The sequence below is a fragment of the Anomaloglossus baeobatrachus genome, chromosome 4, assembly GCF_048569485.1.
Source record: "Anomaloglossus baeobatrachus isolate aAnoBae1 chromosome 4, aAnoBae1.hap1, whole genome shotgun sequence".
Lineage (NCBI taxonomy): Eukaryota > Metazoa > Chordata > Amphibia > Anura > Aromobatidae > Anomaloglossus > Anomaloglossus baeobatrachus.
The window spans coordinates 169,183,451-169,210,549 of record NC_134356.1 but is presented as its reverse complement, the minus strand read 5'-3'; the positions used below and the strand labels follow the sequence as shown (position 1 = coordinate 169,210,549).

The following is a 27,099-nucleotide window of genomic DNA, read 5'->3' as shown; positions in this document are numbered from 1 at the left end:
GTAAGTTGCTTAGTGTGACGGTACCTTTAGTTAAAGGGGTTGTTCTTGACTGTAAAATTGATGACCTATCCTTAGGATAGGTCGTCACTGTCTGATAGGTTAGGGTGGTTCAACACCCCTCACCCCCACTGATCAGCTGTTCCTGGTGACCAGCATGCCAAGACTACCCAGCTACAGAGCTAAACAACATAGCTCTGTCGTGCCCTGGGGCAGCCGGGCTGCTCGGATCCAGACGATCCGTGGCTTGAGGGATTCCAGGGACACCGTCGACCAGTTTCAACTGAAAAATCAAAGAAAAAGAAAAATGAAGTCCGACTACGCCACTCGCGGTTTGCGGCCAGGGGTACTAGAGCCGCCGCTGCGGGTTCCCGCTGGGGAAGAGGGATGGGGCAGCATGAATGGTGGAGCGCAGGGCTTTTCCCCAGGGGTAGGTGAAGGGTTAACGTGGAGGCGCAGCGCAACGAAGCAGTCCAGACAGAGAGTGCAGTTTGATTGTCTTTACTTACTGGATTCACGCCCTAGGGGTTGTACTGGATCCCAGGTGCGCCCGTGTCCTAGATAGCTGTGCCAGCCAACCTGGTGCCACTCTCCCACCTTTGCACTCTGGTTTATGTTGGTCCTCCCTGGCGTGGAGCACTTGGAGGTCCTCCTGGTGTCTGGGTCCTGCCGCAGGCAGCTTGGACCATTTGAGGGAATATATCCCGGTCCTCCCTTTGCTGCTGATGCTTCGGACGTTAGTGGTGGCAGATGAGTCCTGGAAACCCACCCGCCTGGCAGAGTTAACAGATGGCTTGAAGTCCTGGTCTGTACTGGGAGCTCTGGATGTCCACCCCACAGGATCCCGCTGTCCTTGGAGCTTGCTCTCTTGCCTTTTCTCCTCTGAGTGGCTGATCTTTCTACTCAGGTCTTTGTGGAGTCTTTGCTATTTTCTCTGTGTCTCAAGATTCCTTTGTCTGTCTTGACACACAGGGAATACGAGATTGTTTAATAAGCGGCCGGCTTTTTCAAATTAGAAAAAGCCGCCGGAGCAGTGTGGACGCCGTGCAGCGCCGGTGATCGGGGATCGGTGAGTATGAGAGAGGGGGGGGACACTTCAGTCACTCGGGGGATTAGCGGTCACCGGTGAATCCTTCACAGGTGACCGCTAATCAGTACACGGCACACAGACTGAGCCGCGGCATGACAATGAAGTCGGGTGAAGTTCACCCGAGTTCATTCTCATCGCGCTACTCTGTCTGCTGTCTGCCGACATGTAGTAAACGACATTTTGCATCACACACGGATATTCCACACGGACAACACAAACACATGTCAGTTAAGTTTCACACGCACACACGGACATTTCACACGCACATACGGCTAGCATACGGGATACATACGCAGGCCACACATACCATAAAAACGGACCTAAAAAACGGAAAACGGACCCGAAAAACGGCCCGTTTTACACGGACGTGGTTTTAACGGATGTGTGTTTTCGGCCTTAAAAATGATCTTCTCCAAATGGTCAAAAGCAAAATTTAGTTCTGTCAAATACAGTAGATGAACAACTGCACTATAAAAGCCGGCAAAGCACACACTGATTTGTGACCCTGCTTATTTCTAAATGCTGACACCATCAATATACTGACTTTTTATGGATATTATAAAATCTGAAGGTAGCTCTAGACACAAGCTAATTTCCCCTCCTGGAGCAGCATCTTTCCTTTTAAATTCTTCCTCAGGGTATATACTCGTAAGGGCTAATAGTTCATCCTCTTGTGCCTCTTGGTCTTCTCTTGACATTGGATATCTGTGAAAATAAAAATAAAAAAAATTATATACTGTTCTAAGGGTTGTACTGTCAGCAGCAAAAATGAAGATACAATCCAAAAACTTTAAGATAAATTAAACAATATTGTTTGTAGCATTGGTAAGTCGAACATTTTATTTGTTTTTTTTTCCCTGTATTTGCCTATGAATATATTATTATTTATTTATTAAACACTGATTTCTTATATTTATTTGAAATTCCTCAAAAAATGCTAGTTCAAAACAATAATAAAAAAGACATCAGTTGAAACATACATATTCATTAATTTTTTAACATGACTGTCACACCGGAATGTGTCCGGATGGCATAGCAACTGGAAAGGGGGGCTACTGCCGCTTACCCTCAAGCTAAAGGGGGCCCTAGGCTGACCCTCATCCCAGAAGTATGCTTAAGGATAGTGACATCAGAGCCTCCGGCATCTCCCTGCCTCCTGTCCGTATTAACCGTGCACTCAGGGAACAACCTGAGGAGTGGGAAAATATGTTCTGCCCCTCTCCGATTTAGTCCACAGGTCCCAAAGAGAAGGAGACCGGATGGAAGGAGGAAAAATACACACCCGGATGACCTTCCTCCATGCTGGCTGGGAGGACGCAGTTTTCCAGAAGAATAAAGAAAAATCTGACTTCAAATATGGTATGGGCTGGTTATTATGTCACGTCAACAGATGGGAGAGCAACTGGAAGGGGGGCTCCTGTCACTTACCCTCAAGCTAAGGAGGGCCCTTGGCTGATCTTCAGAATTACACTTAACTCCTTCACCCTCGAGCGATTTTCTGTTTTCCTGTTTTTTTTGCTCCCCTTTTTCTGAGAGCCGTAACTTTTTTATTTTTCCATCAATCTTGCCATATGAGGGCTTATTTTTTTGCGGGATGAATTGTACTTTTAAATTAAACCATGAGTTTTGCCATATAGTGTACTGGAAAATGGCAAAAAAATTTCAAGTGTGGAAAAATTGCAAAAAAGTGCGATTGCACAATTGTTTTGGGTATGTGTTCACTATATGGTAGAACTGATGTGTCGATGTGATGCCTCAGGTTGGTGCGAGTTCATAGACACCAAACATGTATAGGTTTACTCTTATCTAAGGGGTTAAAAAAATTCACAAGTTTGTTAAAAAAAAAGTGGCGCACTTTTTACGCCATTTTCCAAAACCTGTAGCGTTCTCCTTTTTTGGAATCTGGAGCTCTTTGATGGCTTATTTTTTGTGTCTCAAGCTAACGCTTTTAACGGTACTATTTTTGCACACATGCTATTTTTGATCGCCTGTTTTTGTATTTTTCACAAAATTTGCAGAGACCAAAAAACTTAATTTTGGCATTTGGAATTTGTTTGCTGCTACGCCCTTTACCAATCAAATTAATTGATTTTATATTTTGATCGGGCATTTTTGAACTTGGCGATACCAAGTATGTGTATATTTTTTATTTTTTTAACCCTTTAATTTTCAATGGGACTAATAGGGGGTGATTTTAAGTTTTAGCTTTTATAATTTTTTTTTATTTTACTAGCCTCCCTAGGGGGCTATAAGGATCAGCAGTCTGATTGCTTCTTCATTTCTGTAGATCACAGCTGCAGAGCTCTGATCTACAGAAATTCTGCATTTCTATTACAGGTTTTCTCAGTTCTACAGTACAGTACAGTTTCTCTTCCAGGTTTAGGCGAAAGTGAGTCATGATAGATACAGGAGTAATCACATAACCCTGTGCTACCATTGCAACCATTGGCTCCATGTGATCACGTCACGTGACTTCTGATGGCGGCTGGTGAGTGTGTGTTTACAGAGGTGAGCATTTACATCATGCTGTCACATTTTGACACCGCAATCTTAGAGGTTAACAGGCACGGGTGGATCTCGCATCCACCAGAACCTGTGAGGCACACATGTCTGCTGTACAAATCAGCTGACATGTGCGGGCCTCACCGCTGGCTTAGCTCTGCAGCCGGCGATAATTCCCCCGACACGAGCCATGACGTACCTACTACGTCATATGTCATGAAGAGGTTAATGGTAGCGACATTTGAGCCTTCCAGCTGTAATGCCTGCCTGGATCCACAGACTCAGACAGGCTGTACTGGACAGGCTAGAGGGAAGACACTCACCAAGCAGGACCCCTAGAACCCTGAAACCCTTCAACTCCTATACAGGGATTTTGAATTACACAGGGCCAAAGGTGATCACTACATGTATGTGTCCGATGAGAGTAGTAGTCATGCAGGGTCGAACCGGGAAATGCAAAACAGGGACAGAATCATGCAGGCAGGGACATAATCAGAAAACAAAGCAGAGGTCAAATCTGGATCGGGCAGTGAGGTACATAAACAGCAGGCAGGAGAGTAGTCAGGAAATAAGCAGAAGTCGGAACACCAGAATCACTAAACAGAACAGGGTGGAACAGGAACCACGAATACAGAACTATCTCTGGCAGTGCTCAGCAGACAAGAGGGGAAAAAAGAAGGGTGTGGTGTCTTCCCATTGGTCGTAGTCGAATGATGGCAACTTGAGCTGGAAGACACATGCCACCTACAGTCAGCCAGTGGTACTGCAGATTCCAAGGAAACCCAGCCCAATTGATGAGCGGAGCCTGCGCCCACTGGCGCCGCTGGCATCGACTCCTCTCCCATCACCATCACTATCCATGGCAGGAGCACGGCATCGCCTGGTGATCGAAGTAGAAGTCGCTGGACTTTTGTGGTGATGTAACACCAGCCTCTCCCTGTCTCCTGTCTTGGCCCTGATGGTAAGGTCCCCGCCACACCAATAACCAAAGGGGACAGACCAGAAAGGAGATCCCCAAAACACCCATCAACCACAAACAACAGTCAGGGGAGGTAAACAACACACAGACACCCATAAACAAAGAGCAGGGGAACACATTCGGCGGTGAACTGGAACCGACATCAGAAGGAGGGAAGTAACTACACCAGGGAACTTTCACACAAGCCATCACCAGACACCAGCAGCTGAAGCAGCAGCAGCAACAGCAACATGAATACATCTGTACATGAATACACCTCCGGGCCAATCACCAGAATGATCTGAATAACCGGCACCCCCTGTTGGAAGCAGAGGGTATTTATCCAGGCTGGAAGTTGCCATCAGCAGGAACAGCTGAGCTGCATTGAGAAGTCTGCTGCTGCAACAGAAACTGACATTAACCCCTAGAGTGTGTAAAAAAAGAAGCACGTTTAATCAATACAGTAACAAAGGCACAAAGACAACAGTCCTGAGCACGTCATAAGTCACATGACACATAGTGACTAACATGACAGTGACTCTGTCCTCCCAAAAACTTTCAATAAACCACTTAAATATTAATATAGAGGACTATGAAAATCATACCTGCATTATAGATTTCACTACTTTTGTATTACATAAATATCATGTTATTACATTTGTAAATGAGCAACCTCGTGCACTTTTGGCATGGCCAAGGGCTCAGTGCACCATTCTACTCTCTCTATTGGGGCAGTCAGTCTTTGCACCTCCTATTATACTGATTGACAGCATTCACTTTGGATTGCTGCCTGAATTGAAGTGCTGCACTGTTGTGAATGTCATCCGAGTGGGTGCTGGTGTGGAGCTCCCTCTGGTGGCCAGGAATGGTAATGAAGCTGAGTCTGAATCTGTGACTCAAACAGGTGATGGAATTAATTAGGAATCCAGGAAGCCCTATTGAGGATCAGCCTAGTGTATTTAGGAGAGCATTTTCTGACTGGCGGCCGCCAGTGGCGAGTGTTTCCTGCTGCCTCTGAAGATGGCTGGGAGTTTTCCCTTCAGTTTCTCCCATTTATTCTATGCCTGAATCTACTCCAGATACATTTACTAGTTTCTGTGCTTAATTGCTGGAATTGCACTTAAGGGTGTTTCTGCTTATTCCATTTTGGTCTGTGTTTTTGGTTTCTTGTTTGTGAGGATCTGTCTCTGCTTTTGTGAGCAGGGCAGTTCCTCCAACAAGAAAGGGAGCTTGATCCCTGTTCATGTTTTGATTATTTGCACTTTAGAATATTATTTGTTCTGTGATTTTGTTTCTTTCCATTATATCTGCAGTTCTGTTTAAAGTGTCTGGCACAAGAGTACCTGATATAGTGGGGGAGATACCATGTGGTCTCAGATCTTTTTTCTATCAGGAGTTTGGTATTTTTTTGCAGGGTTATTTGCTGGTCACAATCACATCAGTTATCTTTCCTGTCCTGTTGTATCTAGAAAGTCGGGCCTCACCTTTGCTAATCTATATTTTCTATCTGTGTATTGTGTTTTCTTACATCACCGTCGTTGAATGTTGGGGGATTGCTATTTCTTTGGGGACTGCTCTGAGGCAAGTTAGGGTTCCTCATTTCTATCTTTGAGGTGAAGCAAGTTTCTCTGGCAGTGACGAGGTGTCTAGGTGTGTCCACTGCTACTTCTAGTGTTGTCCGATAGGGGATTACGGTCAGCTTAGTTTCCAACTACTCTTATGGTTTTGTTGTTTCTTAATTAATGGGATTTTTTGTGATCATCCACGGTTACCAGTTCATAACACTGCACGCAGTGAGACTGCAGGAGTTAATATCACACAGGTTCTCTGCAGGTCACTCTCATTCATTTCCTTGGTGTGCAACAGATGCTTTCTGTACACGGGATCATACAGTAACGGGCGGCCAATGCTAACAAGAGTGGGGGATGAGAGAGCACCTTTGCTGACACTGCCAATATGGAGCATACACATAATGTCAGTGCAGGCCCGCTTTCCTTCTTCTCTCTTGTTAGCATCGGCTATCTCCTACAGTATGACCCTCTCTGCTGAGAGTGGCCGCTGCCAATAGGAGAAAGGGATGACAGCATCCCCACACTATGTCCTGTAGTGTCAGTGTGTGCATGGTTGGTAATTCAATTCAGGTTGCGCTCCAAAGCAAGCATGGTCAAACATTTTAAGGGGAGGAGCAGAGGATGCTAATTGAGGAAACGGATCAATGCAGTGAGCCCTTAGCTACACTAAGAGTGCACCAAGCACCCCTCATTTACAAATGGAATAAAATGTTGTGTTTTTTTATAATAGAAAATGTAGTAAAATCTGTGGAACAAGTAAGATTTTTATTGTAGTAACATTCCCTATCTGATTGTATAAGTGGTTTAACTTCAGTTCTTGGGAATGACAGCCTCTTTAACCCTGGAAATGAGAGAAAGCTGTAGCTTTGGGATGATGCAGACTGTGTGACTCTTTCAGTGAGACCTTATCCAGATGTAGAGTGTGTTATCACAGCACAGTGTTTTTTCCACATCCAAACACATTGTATTCTGTGGGGTTATCTATGTGCCATTTTTGGGCTCCCTGTAGTGATGTTCTACTTACGAGGCCTCTGCCACACTCACGTGAAAATTACGCATGTGCCGAGAGACACGTATTTCCCCTGCGTGTTGCGTGCAGGTAAGTACGTGTCTCTGGTACGTGCGGGCCACGGGTGTTCTACGTGTGCTATCCGCGATAGCACACGTAGAACCGGTAATTTACATACTCACCTGGTCTTTCCTGCTGTCCGCGCTGCTGTCTGTGGTGCTGATCTTCGGTCTCCAGCCCTGCCGTCTCCCCGCTGCTGCCAGGCAGTGAAGTGAATATTAAATGAGAATAATGAGCGGCGGTCGGCAGCAAGTGGCAGCAGCGGCAGAGACAGGAGGGCTGGAGAAGGTGAGTTAATGTTTTGGGTTTTTTTTCACTGACACGTGTGTTTTCTCCGGCGCGTGTCACACGGGACCGCATCCACACTACACCCGTGTGGTACGGGTGCGGGCCGTGTGACACCCGTGCTGCGGGAGAAAACACTGACATGTCAGCGCTTTGAAAAACGCACACACGTACAAACGCACACGGACACACGTTCCATGTGGTTTTACGTGTGTGTGCCTGCTACAATAGGGTAGCATTGCTTAACGTGTCTCCGTGCCGCCGGTACGTGCAAAAAATGACAAACACGTGCCGGCGGCACCGATGTGTGTCGTAGGCCTAAAACAGATACATTTCCTACTCTGCTCCATTGTGTGGACAAAACTTACCAATTCAAGTGAGTCTGGGGAAAATGTGCATCTGTTAATTTTTTACATAAGAATAAATGGATGGTAAAAAAGAGTCAAACAGATAAAAAAACACATAGGGGCCAATTCATCTAAAAGTGTTTACATCAGTTCTCTCATATAAAACCCTTTGAAAAGACACATTTTCAACATGAAATTGCTCAAAAATGTTGTGACTTTTGACATTTTCACACAAGTTCCAGCCAGTTCCACCAAAGTGGGCAAAGCATAGGCCTATTTAGTGGTATTACTTAAAGGGGACCACCCACCAGGATTTTCATATATAAGCTAAAGCCAGTGCTATACTGGCGGTATCATGCTGATTCTATACATACCTTTAGTTATGAATTGGATGTATACCTTCTGAAATACAGGAAAGTAAAGTTTGTGAAATGCATTGTTATTTGATTGGTAGCAGCTACAGAATATCTAATAGGTGGGTTGGGTTTTGCTAGTTATTCCCACCCCTGTCTGCCTCATTGGCCTTCCTCCCCCTTGTCTTTCCTCCCTCACTCCTCCCACTGTACTAACAGAGACAGGGGGAGGAAGGCCAGGGAGGCAGATAGGGGCGGAAATAACGAACAAAACCCGAACTACCTATTAGATATTCTGTAGCTGCTATCAATCAAATAACAGTGCAATTCACAAACTTTACTTGCCTGTATTTCAGAAACTATACATCCGATCTCACAACTATAGGTATGCTTAGAATCAGCCTGATAGCACCAGTATAGCACTGGCTTTAGTTTATATATGAAAATCCTGGTTGTTGGTCCTCTTTAAGCCAGAAATGCTACTCAGTAGACTTTCTAGCCATGTGCAAAAAAGCGCGTACCATTGAGAGGATGCGCCAAATTCATTTTACCTCATCACACCCTTTCATTAAGACTGGCAAAACAGTCTGGTTTATGAGGATGCAAAGGATACATACAGATATACAAGACTTTACATGGCGTATTACTACTGAGTGCCCTTATCACATCAAGAAATAGAATATGGTTCAGGTTGAATATTGTTAAAATTAGAATGATAGCCTGGTCTGCCACAACCACTCGTGTTCAGGTACAGGACCCAAGGGCACACAGCCGGTGACGCAGCACTTTCTTCCTCTGAGGCTGCTGTGAACAGTCATGAACTTGGAATGTGTCTCTGGGGTTTTCCAGATTTACGTCATTCTAGGATGAAAAGGTCTGTAAAGTTCTAGCCTACATTTACCTAGAGTGTAAAAATAATTGGAAAAAAAGTGTATTTGGTGCATTTCACAACATATCTGAGACATTTGTGGCACCTCAAGGCTTTCATGTACACATGCATTTAATACAAAATAAAGGCGCAACCATTAAAATTAGAGCAAAATATGGCAAATGTCTCCCCAGAGGCATATTACCAGCAACGTCAAATGTGATTTGAGCAGCATGTTAACAACACATAATATATACAGACATATACACAATTATTACCAAAATGTTGCAGAATTCTACCAAGATAGCATAAGTAATGATATAACAAGTCCTATTTTTGGGGTTTTAGATAATTTTTGGCATCTTCTGCAACATTTCTATCTAGAAAAGAGTTATGAATGGTCAAATTTACTAACATTGTGAGGGACATTTTGAAACAAAATATTGTAGCAAGTAGTGATTCCGCCATGAGGTGAAGAAGCAATGTCTCACGTCTAATAAAATGCTCTGAATTGATCATGCCCCTTGTGAGACATTTTATGAACTCACCTTATACCAATATTGATGAATATACCCTATTACGCTATATTTCTGCGGGATTTTATTTGAGAACTTTATCTTTCCCGCTGTCAGCTCTCCTAAGTGTTAGTAAATAGGAACTGTGGGTATTTCCACAGACAAACCCAATTGCACTTAAGCCTTGTTACATTGCTGAGTTTGTTACATTTGTATCACATACACAATTGTGCGGTAAAGATGACGGACGATCGTAGGTAGGTCGATAGTAGGTCGATGCTATGGTTCGGTAGTGTGAGTAAGCCGGCAGTTCCCTTTAAATTAATGTTAATAAATTACTTACAGCGCTTTATAAGATGTCCTCGTGGATGTCAGATTGTGCTGTATCCTCTCACGCTATGTCTTGAAGTGTGCGTGTGTCTGAATAGGGAGGAAGACTCTGGGTCTGTACAGAAGAGGCTTTACATTAGACAGCCTGTAATAGCAATCCGCAGGGCGAAGCCCAACTAACGCACGTGACCAAAGGCTGGCTCAGGTTTAAAGTGATAGTACTATGTAATTCTGTATAACAAATGAGCTCATCTGGACACGTCACTGGCTGCTTTACCTGTTTACTCAGTCATTTCAGGAAGTCACCGCACATGATGGAGACAGATGGAAGGCGGCGCAGTATCTCCTGTCACAGAGTTACGCTTCTAGCAGGGGTTGACACTGACAGAAGAGGGCTCCTGTGCAAGACCAGTGTGTGAGCCCTCCACAGGCTAACAATGTGTCTAATACAGAAGCGGTTTGCTGCTTTGGAGGTGATAGTGGACCCCACTATCTCTTGGGCCCCTGTGTGGGACATCATGACATCACCAAATCTGCTGATATTAATGTAACACCCTTTTAATACACAGCTGGGGCAGGGTGTTCAGTAGTTCTCACCCTGAAATGACGCAGTGCCTCCACCCGAATCTTGCTAGGAGCTCTAGAGGATTGCAGAAAGGTCTTAGGCTAGGGCCCCACTTTGCATTCTATTCTGCAGCGTGTAAGTCACTGCGTGTGCGTCTCAGAACGCAGTCGAAAAAGCTGCGTTCTGAGACGCATTCGGCAGAACGCAAAGTGCGGACATTCCTGGAGAGAATTCATGCGTTCTGGATGCTTTCTCTGCCATAGACAGAATGGGAAAAGCATCCAGAACGCACATTTTTCTCAGTACGCACCCACTCGGCTCTGCAGCATCCCCATAGACTTGCAGCAGAGCCGAGTGGGACCGCACTGTCACTGTCATGGCTGGCTGCGGACAGTGCCGGGCGATCAGAATGAACTCGGATGAAGTTCACCCGACTTCATTGTGATGGCAACACCTCTGGAATAACGCTGGCACCAGAGGGGAATATAGGTGTTAAGAGCAGACATAACATTATTGCAACCTTTGCAGCCACAGAGGGGCTCAAGAGGTAAAAGGGCTGACTTTCAATGCAACAAGCAGCTTCTGTCACAGTCACATTATTGGACTGAAAAGGGACCATAAACTGTTCTTGCATAGAAACCCTCCTCAATGTGTCGGCCCTTGATAGGTGTTGTTAATTTAATAGGGGGAACGTAGGGATTGAGAAGGGGTTCTACTGGACAACCTCTTAAATCTGCAGATAAATAGCATTAAAATCCTATGTAGCTGACTGACTTGAAGTGCAGCTACAATGAGAAAATGAATATTTAATCACGGCATAATGTCTCTCTCCAAGTTACCAAAGACGCTGCTAGGGAGTGATTACGTCACTCACGGCTGGCATCATGCCACATCACTTTAAGTGACAGCCTTTATATAAAGTCTATGCTATATGTACCGGTACTGGATAAGCTATAAATGCATGTAAGTCCCGGGTCAACGCAAAAGCATTTATGGCATCATAACAGCTTTTGTTAATTTCTAGCTGCTGAATTTTCCATTAAGGATGAATTGCCCTCTTGTTGAATGGACTTACTTAAAAGCATTAACCATAAATCCTGTAGATTAGAGTTGGTGCAAATTAATTCACCGGACCAACTCTATCGGCAATGTCAGTAATTTGTGGTTGTTGGACGGGAGCCATGAGTCGCACATGTGAAGTTGTGGCCGGTCAGATCTAAAGAAGAGCCACGAATGATGAGCGATAGGAGGCAGGTCTCAGAACTCCAGTCCAAAGAACACAGAATGCTGATGTGGCCCCTAGACCGGGTCCTGAGAATGAAGTTGTACAATCTCTGCTGCAAAGTTTAATGTTTTGTTCTCATAAGTGGAAATCATTTTTAGCACTAATTTGCTGAAAGAAAATTCTGAACATTCATTTCATTGATATAATGCATATATTAATTTAACTCAGCCATTTCAACACCTTACCAACATACACCCTATATCTATATGGTTAACGCTAGAAATTAATTTTGTTTTCCTACACACTGTAGAAAAGCATCAGGTGAAGTCATAAATAGAAGCCATTTGTCACCAAGGTAGCTAGCCTAAAGGCTACTTTACACACTGCGATATCGGTCCCGATATCGCTAGTGTGGGTACCCGCCCCCATCTGTTGCGCGACACGGGCAAATCGCTGCCCGTGTCGCACAGCAGCCGTCACACATACATACCTGTCCGGCGACGTCGCTGTGACGGGCGAACCGCCTCTTTTCTAAGGGGGCGGTCCGTGCGGCGTCACAGCAACGTCACTGAACCGCCGCCCAATAGAAGCGGAGGGGCGGAGCTGAGCGGCACGTAACATCCCGCCCACCTCCTTCCTTCCGCATAGCGGCCGGGAGGCAGGTAAGGGGAGCTTCCTTGTTCCTGCGGCGTCACACGCAGCAATGTGTGCTGCCGCAGGAACGAGGAACAACCTCGTTACTGCTGCAGTAACGATATTTGAGAATGGACCCCCATGTCACCGATGAGCGATTTTGCACGTTTTTGCAACGATGCAAAATCGCTTATCGGTGTCACACGCAACGGCATCGCTAATGCGGCCGGATGTGCGTCACGAATTCCGTGACCCCAACGACTCCGCATTAGCGATGTCGCAGCGTGTAAAGCCCCCTTTAGTGATGTAAGCAGGGCCGGACTGGAACTAAAATTCAGCCCTGGCATTTGGGGCTGCACAGGCCCACGTTTCGCGTGTTGAATGTGTAATATCTTTGTGCACTTGTAGATTGTGTAACACGACCATATAACATGCAGTAAAGATATGTATGGTGTGAACACTGCACTATTAAGGGTGGTATTGAGGTGCTAGTGAGAGGACCAAGGTCCGGACTCTAAACTGTAAATTCAAAACACTGCACTCTCATCAGCATAAGGTAATAGTAAAAGAAAGTCAACAGATTCGTTTTTATCGTGCAAAAAAAGTGTCTTTATTTATGAATAAAGTAGGTGGGAGGGACTAAGGGACGTTTCGGCCCAGACTGGGCCTTCTTCATACCAAGTCACACTGGGAAAGGGTAAAGAAAAAGAAATCACTATTTACATATATCACAGAAAAAAACAGAAAAAAACATATCAACAGATCATATACATATATACATAATTACATGGAAAATCATGTCCTAGTTGTTGTAAACGGCACAGTAATAGCATCTCAGCAGTTGAAGTGACTCTCCAGTCCTCACAGCAAATAATGAAAAATGAAAAGGCAAGATCTGACAATGCATGAAAGGTTTGCATACCTCCAATCATAGATGAAGTAATATCACAGAGGGAATTTTTTTCTCTCTCTCTCCTTTTTAGGGTTTTTTTTTGATATGGAAATGGTGAGGAACTCCACCCAGGATAAAATGAATGTGGTAGTTGCAAAATGCAAGCCCTGCAGATAAAGGCATGATTATGAAAGGATAGTATTTCTATAAGGGGAGTGACACTATGGGGGAGGGGATAACGGATTACCTTGCTCGTACTAGCAAATGAATAATTATTGGAGTTTGTCCTTTTATATTGGGAGAGTTTAATGACTCGTGGTCCCTAAAGGATGAGAAAGTCTGCAGTCAGCAGGTAACACATGATATGTGACACCCCCACGTAGTGCATCCCCTGCATATCATTACCTTAGGTTTACAGTAGGTGGATATGGTCACGTATAATGCACCTATGTCTACAAGCATAGGGGGCTTATTTGCATCTGTAATTACGGGGGATAAGTCTTAGTAACGACATTACATGCAAAAGGAGAATACAGCGGTGCGTAGAAGTTCATGAAGTGACACATATTACCTGTAGGCTTTAGGATAAGAATGTAGCAGTGGGTAATGGAGTCCTCTGAAAAGCAGAAGGAGGAGTGAAGCGTTATCAGATTGGAGGTAGAAAGGATTAGGGACAGATAAGATTATCGCATACCTTTGCAGCCGTCTTCCCAGACTGTGGCTTAGAGCAATGAGTTAACAGGTTTGGGAGCTATTTAACTCCCAAACCCGGAAGTGCCTGGACACGCCGGCGCCTGCGCAGTGGCGATCTGCGCTACTATTAGTGTATTGATGGTACCGTTAAGCCGTGAATAGAGGCGCCCGCGCATGCGCGGTAGGGTTAAACTCGTACATAGACGTGGGAGGATGTTTATCCTCAGCGCGTCGTTAGAGATCAATGTAGGGATAGGAGGCGGACACTGAATATGACAGTCTGTTGGTAGTGAATGACTGTTGGTACCAGAGGGGAAATTATCTATCCAGTCACTGTATAGGGCAGTAATGTATAGAACATTTGGAGGTATAGGGACATAAAGACAACTGCAATGTAATACACAGGCATATATATAAAATATAATAACTTCCTCATTTTGTCAAAGACCAGTGGTGATTAGTTTACATATAAATATTTTGAGGTATGACCTAGGAAAAAAACACATAAAAAAAGGAAGGGTCCCAATATACTAGTAGAGTGAACTATCATTACCATCTATATATGACTAAAAATAGAAAGTGCTGATTTTATACGTTACCATCTAATAGTGAGTGAACGATGGAAGAAGGAAAGGTGAGGATGGTATTTCTCAAGTTTTCTGTAAAAAATGTACCATAACATAGTTAATACGGTTTAGGGCAAATACATAGGTTCAGTACCATCATTATACTAGCCAATCTAGTTCTCTATTAAGACCTTTAGGTGCTAGGGTTTGTAGCTTATGGATCCAAAAGCTCTCTCTTTTTTTGAGAAGCTCAATATGATTTCCTCCGCGCCTGGGCCTATAAACTTTATCAATGACCTGAAACCGCAACTGCGCTACATTATGCTTAGCTTCGTGAAAATGGTGTGGAATAGGTAGCCATAATTTTCCACACCTAATGGTGGATTTATGGCTAGCAATGCGGTCACCGACATGTTGAATCGTTTCCCCGACATACAATAGTCCACAGGGACATTTGATGATGTATACAACAAAATTGCTCAAGCAGGTAAAGTATTCTTTTATTCGAAAGCTTTTGCCAGACCTGGGGTGTGTAAAGTGGTCTCCTTTGATCACGTTCGAACACGATGGACAATTTAGACAAGGGAAAGTACCCGTACGTTTTGGTGCCAGCAAGGTTTGTACATTTGTCTTGTCGCTGCCAATATCCGCTCTGACCAGGGAATCCTTTATGTTTTGGGGTCTTTTCTTGCACATGATAGGGGGGAGTATAAATGGCCCTATCTCTGGATATGCTTTTTTTAGGAGCGGCCAGTGGCGATTAATGATATTGTATATTTTAGGCATAGACGGGTGATATGTGTGGACAAATGGTATCCTTTCCACTGTCGCTGTGTCTATCCCTAAAGGGGTGGTAGAAGATAGTCTTTCTCTTTCTGTCTTAAGCAGTGTTACTGGGTAGTTACGTTCTATGAACCGATTGGACATTTCTTCTAGTCTCTGCTCTCTTGTGTTCTCGTCCGATACTATCCTTGTGACTCTTGCAAATTGAGATCTAGGTAGACTATTCTTAGTTGATTTAGGATGACAGCTACTGTATAGGAGCATACAATTCCGATCGGTCGGTTTCCGGTAAAGATCTGAAGATAGATTGCCCATTGTGTCTTTTTTGATATACGTGTCCAAGAAACTAATTTCTTCCTGATGATGACTCAGCGTAAATTTGAGCTCAGGCCACACTTTGTTAATATGATCATCAAATAAAAGCAGGCTTTCCAAGTCACCCTGCCAGATGCAGAATATATCGTCTATGTAGCGAGCCCATAGAAACGCCAGTTCATCAAAGGCTGGATATGAATACACAAAGCGCCCCTCAAAATAGTCCATAAACAAATTTGCATACGCTGGGGCTACATTCGAGCCCATCGCGGTCCCGTGTTTCTGGACGTAAAAATCGTCCTTAAAAAGGAAGTAATTTTCATTGAGGACTATCTCGAGGAGGCCTATAGTGAAGTCAATCGAGTCCTGGCTCAGGTTAGTCTTATTGAGCGCGATTTTGGTGGCCCTGATGCCTTTATGATGGGAAATTGAAGTATATAGACTACCTACGTCCCAGGTGCAGAGGAAGCTGTTAGGGGGAACCTGTTTTAGGTCTCTGATCTTTTGTAAAAAGTTGTTGGTATCTAAGATAAAAGACTTGGTATTTTCAGCCAAGGGGGTAAGGACTTTCTCTAGATAAATTGACAGGGGAGAAAGAACAGACTCTGTCGATGCTACAATGGGCCGGCCAGGAGGATTAATGAGAGATTTATGGATTTTAGGTAATGAGTAGAATACCGGTGTTATGGGATGTAATTTAGTGAGAAAAGTACGGGTGGATTGATCAATGGAACCCTTGTCAAAGTGGATAGATAGAAATTTTTGGATTTTCTGTTGAATTTTGAATATCGGGTCTGAGGGTATTTTCTGATAAGTCATAGTATCATTAAGTTGGCGTTTAATTTCATTAATGTAGTCATGTGTATTTTGGACCACGATTGCTCCACCTTTGTCAGCGGGTTTTATAGTTATGGCCTTGTTTTCCCTTAAAGAAGATATAGCCAATTTTTCTGAAGTATTGATATTACTTCGTGTCGGGTAAAAGCCCAATTCATGTTCATGTATATTGTCTTTAATGTCACGGTCCACTAGAGCTATAAATGTTTCTACAGCATGATGAGTTCTAGGTGGCATAAAGTGACTGCGATTGTGAAGACCCAACGTCTTGATGTTGGTTTCTTTGAGAAGTGGTTGTTGGTCTATGCTATGGGGTGTAGTAGAACCAAAGTGAGTTTTGAGCCTAACTGACCTATAAAACCGTTGCATGTCATTTTTAAGGGTGAAGGAATCCCATTTAGGTGTAGGGCAAAAGGTCAAGCCTTTGTTAAGTAAGGACAGTTCATTAGGTGCCAAAGTATAGTCAGAGATGTTGACGACTAAATTGGGACCCTTACCTGTGAGCGCAACGTCATCCCCCAGTCTCCTCCTCCTCCTCGACCTCCTCGTTGGTTTGTTCTTCTTTTTATAGGTCCTAAAAAAGAGTTTGAATAGCTGCCACTGGACTCGCTTCCTGAGGAAGCGGATTGATTGTGAGTAGGTGGTCTTCTCCATTGTCTTGTATTGCTGGTTTGCCAGTCGTTCCATCTGTACACTCGGTTTGATAGATAGTCGTCTGTGTCCCTCTGGAACTTCTGTCTTTTCTTCTCCTCCAAGTTCCTTTTAAATTCCTTTAATGTATCCTCAGCTTTTTTCTTATAGGCAGCCAAGTCCGCAGGGGTCAATGCGTCTGCCAGTTGTGTTTCTATGGTTAGATTTGTTTCTTTAGATTCCCTTATCGCTGTTTGTAGATGTTCAACCGTGAGTACGATCAGATCCAGGGAGCACTTATTCAGAATCTGTTGAAATCTTTTACAATATTCCTCGTTGCTAGAAAAAAGAGTGGATCTTAAATTACACCTGAGGCCCCTTGGAATGCGGCTCTGCCGATAATATTCAGCTAGGGTAGTACAATGGAGATCCAAGGAAATAAATGTCCGGTTCTCCTTCTCCCAATCCCTAGTCCTAACCTCTCTGATGGGAGTTTTCAAAAACTCAGTAGAGTTAGTCACTTGTGCCAAAATGCTATTACTAGTTGTGTCATCGTAGGCAAAGGTATCAGATGACATGAGTAGGCAGGTTCAGTCACCAAGAAAAGCTATAGTAAAGATATGTATGGTGTGAACACTGCACTATTAAGGGTGGTATTGAGGTGCTAGTGAGAGGACCAAGGTCCGGACTCTAAACTGTAAATTCAAAATACTGCACTCTCATCAGCATAAGGTAATAGTAAAAGAAAGTCAACAGATTCGTTTTTATCGTGCAAAAAAAGTGTCTTTATTTATGAATAAAGTAGGTGGGAGGGACTAAGGGACGTTTCGGCCCAGACTGGGCCTTCTTCATACCAAGTCACACTGGGAAAGGGTAAAGAAAAAGAAATCACTATTTACATATATCACAGAAAAAAACAGAGGTTTGCAAACCTTTCATGCATTGTCAGATCTTGCCTTTTCATTTTTCATTATTTGCTGTGAGGACTGGAGAGTCACTTCAACTGCTGAGATGCTATTACTGTGCCGTTTACAACAACTAGGACATGATTTTCCATGTAATTATGTATATATGTATATGATCTGTTGATATGTTTTTTTCTGTTTTTTTTCTGTGATATATGTAAATAGTGATTTCTTTTTCTTTACCCTTTCCCAGTGTGACTTGGTATGAAGAAGGCCCAGTCTGGGCCGAAACGTCCCTTAGTCCCTCCCACCTACTTTATTCATAAATAAAGACACTTTTTTTGCACGATAAAAACGAATCTGTTGACTTTCTTTTACTATTACCTTATGCTGATGAGAGTGCAGTGTTTTGAATTTACATATAACATGCAGTCACGGCTGCGTCCAGTATTACAGCTCAGGCCTATTTATTGCTCTTAGGAGCAGGACCTGGTGAAGCCGCTATTTTCCCTACAGAGCCGGGTCTCGCAGATAATGAAGAGGATGCAGCTCTCCATATAATGCTGCAGTCCAGTGGCGTAACTAGAGTTTGAAGGGCCCCGGTGCAAAGTTTGGACCTGGGCCCCCCTAACCGTACACGACACTCGGGGTATGGGATAGTGTCGTTGACACTTGGCTCTTTCCTTCAGCACCCAGGTTTCCCATGATCTGAAATCTCTTTCTATCAGCAGCTTTCCTATGTTCTGCTTTACATCTTGTCCTCATCATGTACCTTCCCCATGCTCTGCTATACATCTTTCCCTCAGCACCCAGCTTTCCCATGCTCTGCTATACATCTTTCCCTCAGCACCCAGCTTTCCCATTCTCTGCTATACATCTTTCCCTCAGCACCCAGCTTTCCCATGCTCTGCTATACATCTTTCCCTCAGCACCCAGCTTTCCCATGCTCTGCTATACATCTTTCCCTCAGCACCCAGCTTTCCCATGCTCTGCTATACATCTTTCCCTCAGCACCCAGCTTTCCCATATCAGAGCATGAGAAAGCTGGATGCTGAAGTGCTGAGGGAAAGAGCTTCTTTTCCTCAGCACAAAACTTTCCCATGCCATGCTTTATCTTTGTCCCCTTCGTATATAGTTATCCAAATACTATAATGACCCCCACATACCCTTCCATATTGTATAAAGGGCCCCACATAAACCTTCATATATTAGAATGCCCATAGTCCTCCAAGTATTATAATACACTTCATATAGTCCTCCATATAATACACATCCCACAGTCCTCGATTTAAGATAATACACATCCCTTAGTCCTCCATATAAGGCACACCCCATAATCCTCCATATAGTATAATGCACACACCATAATCCTCCATATAGTATAATGCACACACCATAATCCTCCATATAGTATAATGCACACTCCATAATCCTCCATATAGAATAATACACACACCATAATCCTCCATATAGTATAATGCACACTCCATAATCCTCCATATAGTATAATGCACACGCCATAATCCTCCATATAGTATAATGCACACTCCATAATTCTCCATATAGTATAATGAACACCCCATAATCCTCCATATAAATGCACACCCCATAATCCTCCATATAAATGCACACACCATAATCCTCCATATAAATGCACACCCCATAATCCTCCATATAAATGCACACCCCATAATCCTCCATATAGTATAATGCACACTCCATAATCCTCCATATAGTATAATGCACACTCCATAATCCTCCATATAGTATAATGCACACTCCATAATCCTCCATATAGTATAATGCACACACCATAATCCTCCATATAGTATAATGCACACACCATAATCCTCCATATAGTATAATGCACCCCCATAATCCTCCATATAGTATAATGCACATTCCATAATCCTCCATATAGTATGGCTCAGTGATGACTTAATTTTTGCGTCTTGAGCTGATGTTTTAAGTGATACCATTGTTGGGCAGATGCTATATTTTTATCATCAATGAAATAGGCTGGCAGCATGCACCGATAAAATGCTGCTTTATTCATGCTTCATTCGTGCATATAAAAGGCAGGCAAAAGGGGGGAGGGAGCACGCTGGACAATGGCACCGTTTCACACCACTAGGGGTGCTTCCACGGGTCTGTCACACACACTACACCCCCATATGTCACACATCCTGCTCCCCATAGAGCCTGCACCCCCCATATCACACACACTGCACCTCCATATCTCACACACCCTGCTCCCCATACAGCCTGCACCCCCATTATCACACACACTACACCCCCATATCTCACACACCCTACACACCCATATGTCACACACCCTGCTCCATATACAGCCTGCACCCCCTATATCACACACACTACACCCCCATATATCACACACCCTGCTCCTCATACAGCCTGTACCCCCCATATCACACACACTACACCCCCATATGTCACACACCCTGTTCCCCATACAGCCTGCACCCCCCATATCACACACACTGCACCCCCATGTCACACACCCTGCTCCCCATACAGCCTGCACCCCCATATCATAATCACACACACTGCACCGCCCATATCACACACACTACACCCCCCATATTACACACCCTGCTCCCCATACAGCCTGCACCACCATATCACACACACTACACCCCCATATCCCACACACCCTGACCCACATACCTCACCCTGCATGTTATCCAATTTACCCCTCTCAAAAACTCTGCACCCCTTCACATGCTTCTGTCACAGTCTGCAGCCCTCATATGCCCCTCACCCTGCACTGCCCAGGACAGAGTACTCTATAGCCCTGGGCGACACACTTACATGGCAGGCCAGCGAGCAGCACATAACGAGCCAGTGAGCAATACGTGACAGGCCAGTGAACCTCACATCATAGGCCACCAAGCTGCAGGTCTGCAACCCCTGGTCTACACAAACTACCTTACTCTACAAGTGCCCCTGCCTCATAGAGGTCAATAGGTATGGTTTGTTGGACAGCCATGCTCCCATAGGGTGTTCCACACATGGTGAGGGTTATCGCTCACTTGTGAGGTGAGTACCCCGCTTGTGACAGGACACAATACGCAGTGACGGGCAGGCGGCCACAACACATGCATTGCCCGCGCCGCTCACACTGTGCACTGCACTACAGTACACGCAGCCTGAAGCTGGCAGCCTCCGTCACCAGGCGCCATTGTGAAGTCTCGCGAGACCCTGAGTCAGCGGCCGGCGTCCACCATTGTTGTGCTGCTGTTCTGTGGAGAGACCGGCCATGCTGCGGCTCCGCTGTAAGACCCGGGAGGGCACCCACCTGCTGCAGGGGCTGTGTGACGCCTCCAGTGTCCGGGAGCTGCAGGCCCAGATAGCTGGGGTGACGGGCATCTCGAGGCCGGCCGGCGGGTGGCGGCAGCCACAAAATAATTTTAAACAGCAGGCAGTGCGGGAGAGGCGGGGGGCGGCCCCCCATCCCTCCACCGGCCAGCCCACCGGGAGAAGTCCCGCCCCTCCCGCCTGTCAGTCCGGGCCTGGATGTAAGTCCCGGAGGTGAAAGCTCCAGCAACAGTAGGTTGTTGAGTGGTTTTTATTGGGGCCAGATTAAAGGTCCAGTCTTAAGCCAGCTTTTCACCTTACAATTAGGTGTGCCATCTTGTATGCGATGTGACACGCCCAGGTCACATATGCGATTTAATGAGATCGCACGTAGGTCGTTCATTTGCTGCCACACGTGCGTTAGTAGTCTATGTTAAATTGATCAATTTTGTGTGCGATCCTTTAGATCATGTGTTCTGTGACGTATGTGTGGCGCCCTGGACAAGCCAGGGGCCACAGGTAACTACACCACCACACCCTACACCCCGGTTAGGCACATCTAAGCCAGACACAAAACCCTTGTTGCCTTCCCCAGGGGCTGATGTCCACACCAGGGGGTGGAGTCAGGCAGTTGGTCTCCACCCACCAAGGTGTTCACAGTCCTGGAGGCAGGAAAAGGAAGTTCAGTTAAGCTAGGGAAGTGAAGGAGTGAGGAGTTTGGACAGTGAAAGTGGAAGGAGAGAAAGTGAGCAGTAGTGAAGTGGCAAGAGAGCAGACTGAAGTGAGTCCGGGTGTGTGGCCCAGACGGAGCAGCAAGGTTGGCAGACGGTGGTGACCGTCTGCAGGAGTGGCCTATTGGAGTTTGCCGTAAGGACCGTGGACGGGCGGTGGCCCGGCGGTACCGGACCGGTACACAAGGAGAAGCCAGCACCATTGGCAGGGGCTTTTCGGACCCCAGCAAGGCTAGGAGTCGCCGTGAATTTGCCGAATCCGTTAGTGAAGGGGACCTCCTGGGTTTCCAAACAGTCAAGTCCCGACAGAAGGCAACCGTCCAACCGTGAAGGGGAGACACCGCCACCGCCAAGGGCAACCGTTTCCCAGGGCCAGCGCCTGCGGGCAAAAGGGGCTCCTCCGGCCCACTTCCAAGTCGGGGAGCGGATTACCGGTGGGAACCCATCGGAATCAACATAGAACATAGGTGCAGGGAGACACAGTCATCACTAATCTACGGGGAAGAAACAACCGCAGCCGTCTGGGGGACCCGTCCATCCAGCCATGTGTTTTACCGAGAACTGTGTCATCGTCTCAGGCTGAGTGAGTACCCCCCGTGCCGTACGGCACAGCGCTGCCCCTGCGACCCTGCACCTCACCAGGCCCCGCAACCCACCTGCCATCATCCCTACCTACCCTCCACGGGCCCCGGGACCACCAACCGCCCTACCCACAGAGGGGACATAACAACTCAGCTGCTCCCTGTCACCGCTCCCGGGATCCCCGTTCAGAGCAGCGGTGGTGTCATCAAAATCACCACAACCGTGGGTGGCGTCATGGACAATATCCATAATCAAAACCCCCACAACCAATCATCCCCCTTTTCATTCACGGGCGAGGAGCGCCGCTCGAGTCCCCGGGATCCGGTCCACCGCTCGAGCCACCACCGAGCAGCAGCAGCGGCCGCAGCAGCAGCGGCAGCCAGACCCGAGCAGTGGGAGAGCGCAGCATCCCCTCCTCCGCCCGCGACAACTTGGCGTCACGAACAGGATCTTACCGCTCTGCCGTCTGGTAGAGGTGCGCCTTGTTACCGCCGGAGGTGTCCGGCCGGAAAATTTCAGAAGCCACCATCTTTGGCGTGAAAAGTTCCCGCTCGAGCGTCTCCTCGAGTAGTGGAGGCGCGAAGACCAAAACCCCGCCCCTGTAGAGGAGGAGCCGGAAAGAGGCTAAGGGGGACGAAATGGCGTCTGGCCGCATGTAGCTCGCGGCTGTACAGATAGGGACGCCGTAACCCCACGATCCGCTGACCCTTGCAAAGAATGTCCGCTCCACCTAGCTATGCGGAGGCTACCGAGCCGGTGCCCGGGACAGCGGCCTGGCTGAAGGCCCAAACGGCAGGGATCTGCCAACAGTACCGGAGCCAGATCTGTAGGCTGATGGAGCAGTGGACCGCGGAGGTGGAGGAGGTAGCCGCAGTCGCACGGGTGTATGGAATGGAGGCCATGATGGAGGAGCTGGTGAGTGACCCACGCCCCTGTGTCCCCGAGGGACCGGCCGTTGCGGCTGAGGGACCCGGTCTGCCGCTGGCCCTCATGCCGCCTCCGTCCTCCTTGCCCGTGCACCACGCTACGTCTGGCCCGTCGGGCGTACACCCCTTCGTAACAGTGGCCGAGAGAGTGGCGAGCCTGGAAGCTGCGGCAGCTGACGGCAACCCGCCTGGCGCAGGGACGGACGATAGTGATTCCGGGCCTGACACCGAGCACGTTTCGGAAGAAGATGAAGGAGTCGTCGCCCTGCATGACATGGAGGCCACTTACATCCTCTGGAGTGGAAACAACGGGTATCGGGCGGCCCTTCCTCGCCGCGCCTGCTATGCGCTGGAGGGGCTGGTGCCCGTGTTCTTCCACCCAGAGACGGGTGGGGAGGACGAAGATGCACCATAAGGGCAGCGGAATGCCGTTGTCACCGTCCCCGTTGGGACCACCACTGTTTTAAAGTTTTGAAAAATAATGATAAGTAAATTATTAAAACTGAAGATTTACCTGATTTACTGTTGATTTGGAACCGGTCGTAGCCGGCAGCTGGTCCCCGTTGGGACCCCCTTCACCACTTTACATAGAAACTACTATGAACATGCCTGAGAACTTGCAAGGCAACCACAAACTTGTGGCCTGTAAATAATTATGTTGTTACAGCTCCCACCGTTACCGCCTCCGGAGAGGCAGATTGGAGGAAGGACCCGCAGTGGAGTAGGCTAAGGCCCAGCCACCACCGGAACCGGTGGCAATCCTCTGGGGGTTTCAGGGGTTCCCCATGGACGTGGGTCCCCTGAAACGGACAGAACCCGCTCGGGCAACTTGTGCAGGACTGGGGTCAAGGGGTGCTGCCTGTTTGCTTAGGGGCAGCATCAGGGCCAGGTTGCAAATAATGTATGAGTCCCAAAAGAACCACATACACATAGGAGTGTAAATTTCCAAAAATACATCAATTTTTATTAAAGATTTACATATACAAAAATCTAAAAACACATGATTCATTAATCAGAAGGTATAAGGAGGACCTCTACCAAACATCCACCCCCCACAAAAGTGGAGCAGTGTGTCTAGCTAGCATAGAAATATAGGACAAATAGTAGATTAAGCCCCATATCTTAGTTACAGCTCCCAGAGGTGTACGCTGTCACTAGACATAATGTAGCTCCCAGCTACTGCAGGGAAACTGCTGTCTAACAGGATCAAACAATTAGTATAAGATAAGATTCACGGCTTAAGGTCCAGTCACACATAACGAGATCGTGAACGAGATCGCTACTACGTCACACTTTCTGGATCGTTTATGAGTCGTTGTTGAAATCGCATGTTGGGTGTCACACATAACGAGTTTATGAACGAGCATGCGTCCCTTATAACGATCTTTCAAATCGCTGGGACCCTGTCACACAGCAACTATGTTAACGATTCTAATCCCATTAGGGGCGTAGTAAAATGCAGTGAGTCACGTAGGCGTGCATTTGCGTCGCCTTTTCCATACCCCCCCTCCGCTTTCATTGGCGGCCAATACTGCGTTCTGATTGGGGGCGTATCTAGCGGTTAAATTTTGGATTGCGTCACCCTTTGTCACTTCTTTTGCGCTTTGCTTTGAGATAGAACCTGCGTCTCCACCCTGATTCCTTCGTCCATTGTACCCGGTCGCTTTGTTGGTGTGTTTTTCGGATCGAAGCCGCACCTGCACCTGGAGCTAACCAATCGGTGCAGAGAGGGGCGCGGAAACGGGGACGCAACAACACGCCTTCGTGCATCTCATCTAGGTCGTCAACGAAATCGTTAATAGGGTGTCAAACATACAGATTCATGCAGCCCAGCAGGACTCCAACGAGCCAGAAATGGCCCAAGCTGTTCGGCATCGATCAGCGATTTCGCAGCAGGGGGTGAATCGTTGGTACGTGTCAAACGTGACGAGATCGCAATTGAAGTCGTTCTTGCGTCACAGAAACTGTGACGTAGTAACGATCTCGTTTACGATCTCGTTATGTGTGAAGTGGCCTTTACCCATAGAGTAAACAATAGTAGGAGCTCCTGACACACAGCAGAGGGGGGAAGGAATGCAGCTCTCAACCCGGACGCGTGTCGCTTAATGCTTCTTCAGCAGGATGAAGGCAGGGGCGGAAGTGTTGCTTGGGTGGGAGAGAGCGGAAGCCGTAACCGTTTACCGTTGCAACGTTTAAGTAAGAGTACCTCCCGATGTGGGAAGATGTTATTTTAATTGTATGTCTGTTACCGTTATTTATGTCTTTTTCAGTTGGTGAAAATAAAACCGGTGATGGACGGGCAGCCCGCGGACGGTCTGCATTTTGCTAAGGGGGAATGTGGCGCCCTGGACAAGCCAGGGGCCACAGGTAACTACACCACCACACCCTACACCCCGGTTAGGCACATCTAAGCCAGACACAAAACCCTTGTTGCCTTCCCCAGGGGCTGATGTCCACACCAGGGGGTGGAGCCAGGCGGTTGGTCTCCACCCACCAAGGAGTTCACAGTCCTGGAGGCAGGAAAAGGAAGTTCAGTTAAGCTAGGGAAGTGAAGGAGTGAGGAGTTTGGACAGTGAAAGTGGAAGGAGAGAAAGTGAGCAGTAGTGAAGTGGCAAGAGAGCAGACTGAAGTGAGTCCGGGTGTGTGGCCCGGACGGAGCAGCAAGGTTGGCAGACGGTGGTGACCGTCTGCAGGAGTGGCCTATCGGAGTTTGCCGTAAGGACCGTGGATGGGCGGTGGCCCGGCGGTACCGGACCGGTACACAAGGAGAAGCCAGCACCATTGGCAGGGGCTTTTCGGACCCCGGCAAGGCTAGGAGTCGCCATGAATTTGCCGAATCCGTTAGTGAAGGGGACCTCCTGGGTTTCCAAACAGTCAAGTCCCGACAGAAGGCAACCGTCCAACCGTGAAGGGGAGACACCGCCACCGCCAAGGGCAACCGTTTCCCAGGGCCAGCGCCTGCGGGCAAAAAGGGGCTCCCCCGGCCCACATCCAAGTCGGGGAGCGGGTTACCGGTGGGAACCCATCGGAATCAACATAGAACATAGGTGCAGGGAGAGACAGTCATCACTAACCTACAGGGAAGAAACAACCGCAGCCTTCTGGGGGACCCGTCCATCCAGCCGTGTGTTTTACCGAGAACTGTGTCATCGTCTCAGGCTGAGTGAGTACCCCCCGTGCCGTACGGCACAGCGCTACCCCTGCGACCCTGCACCTCACCAGGCCCCGCAACCCGCCTGCCATCATCCCTACCTACCCTCCACGGGCCCCGGGACCACCAACCCCCCTACCCATGGAGGGGACATAACAACTCAGCTGCTCCCTGTCACCGCTCCCGGGATCCCCGTTCAGAGCAGCGGTGGTGTCATCAAAATCATCACAACCGTGGGTGGCGTCACGGACATTATCCATAATCAAAACCCCCACAACCAATCATCCCCCTTTTCACTCACGGGCGAGGAGCGCCGCTCGAGTCCCCGGGATCCGGTCCACCGCTCGAGCCACCACCGAGCAGCAGCAGCGGCCGCAGCGGCAGCCGGACCCGAGCAGTGGGAGAGCGCAGCGTACCCTCCTCCACCCGCAACATATGCATTGGGCACCCTTTTTTTTTTTA

At 47.1% G+C, this 27,099-nt stretch overlaps 1 protein-coding gene and 1 long non-coding RNA gene across 3 annotated transcripts in view; both read right to left on the bottom strand.

Moving 5' to 3' along the window:
• Positions 1-10,071, bottom strand: part of LOC142303315 (E3 ubiquitin-protein ligase RNF14-like) — a 53,300-nt gene extending 43,229 nt beyond the window's left edge. Inside the window, exons 1-2 of one of the 2 annotated variants that reach the window (XM_075344586.1) lie at positions 9,899-10,071; positions 1,632-1,792 (exon numbers count right to left, since the gene is read on the bottom strand). In XM_075344586.1, coding sequence (XP_075200701.1) covers positions 1,632-1,785 — 154 coding nt within the window. In that variant the 5' untranslated portion in view covers positions 1,786-1,792; positions 9,899-10,071. The remainder of the gene's footprint in view (positions 1-1,631; positions 1,793-9,898) is intronic. The other variant, XM_075344587.1, reaches the window with a different exon arrangement.
• Positions 10,072-13,277: 3,206 nt separating this feature from the next.
• LOC142301339 (uncharacterized) lies at positions 13,278-13,980 on the bottom strand. The gene is made up of 4 exons (XR_012752773.1): positions 13,895-13,980; positions 13,606-13,816; positions 13,448-13,522; positions 13,278-13,367 (listed from the first exon to the last, which is right to left on the bottom strand). It is a non-coding gene; the product is annotated as an uncharacterized LOC142301339 (long non-coding RNA).
• Between the last annotated feature and the right edge of the window lie 13,119 nt (positions 13,981-27,099).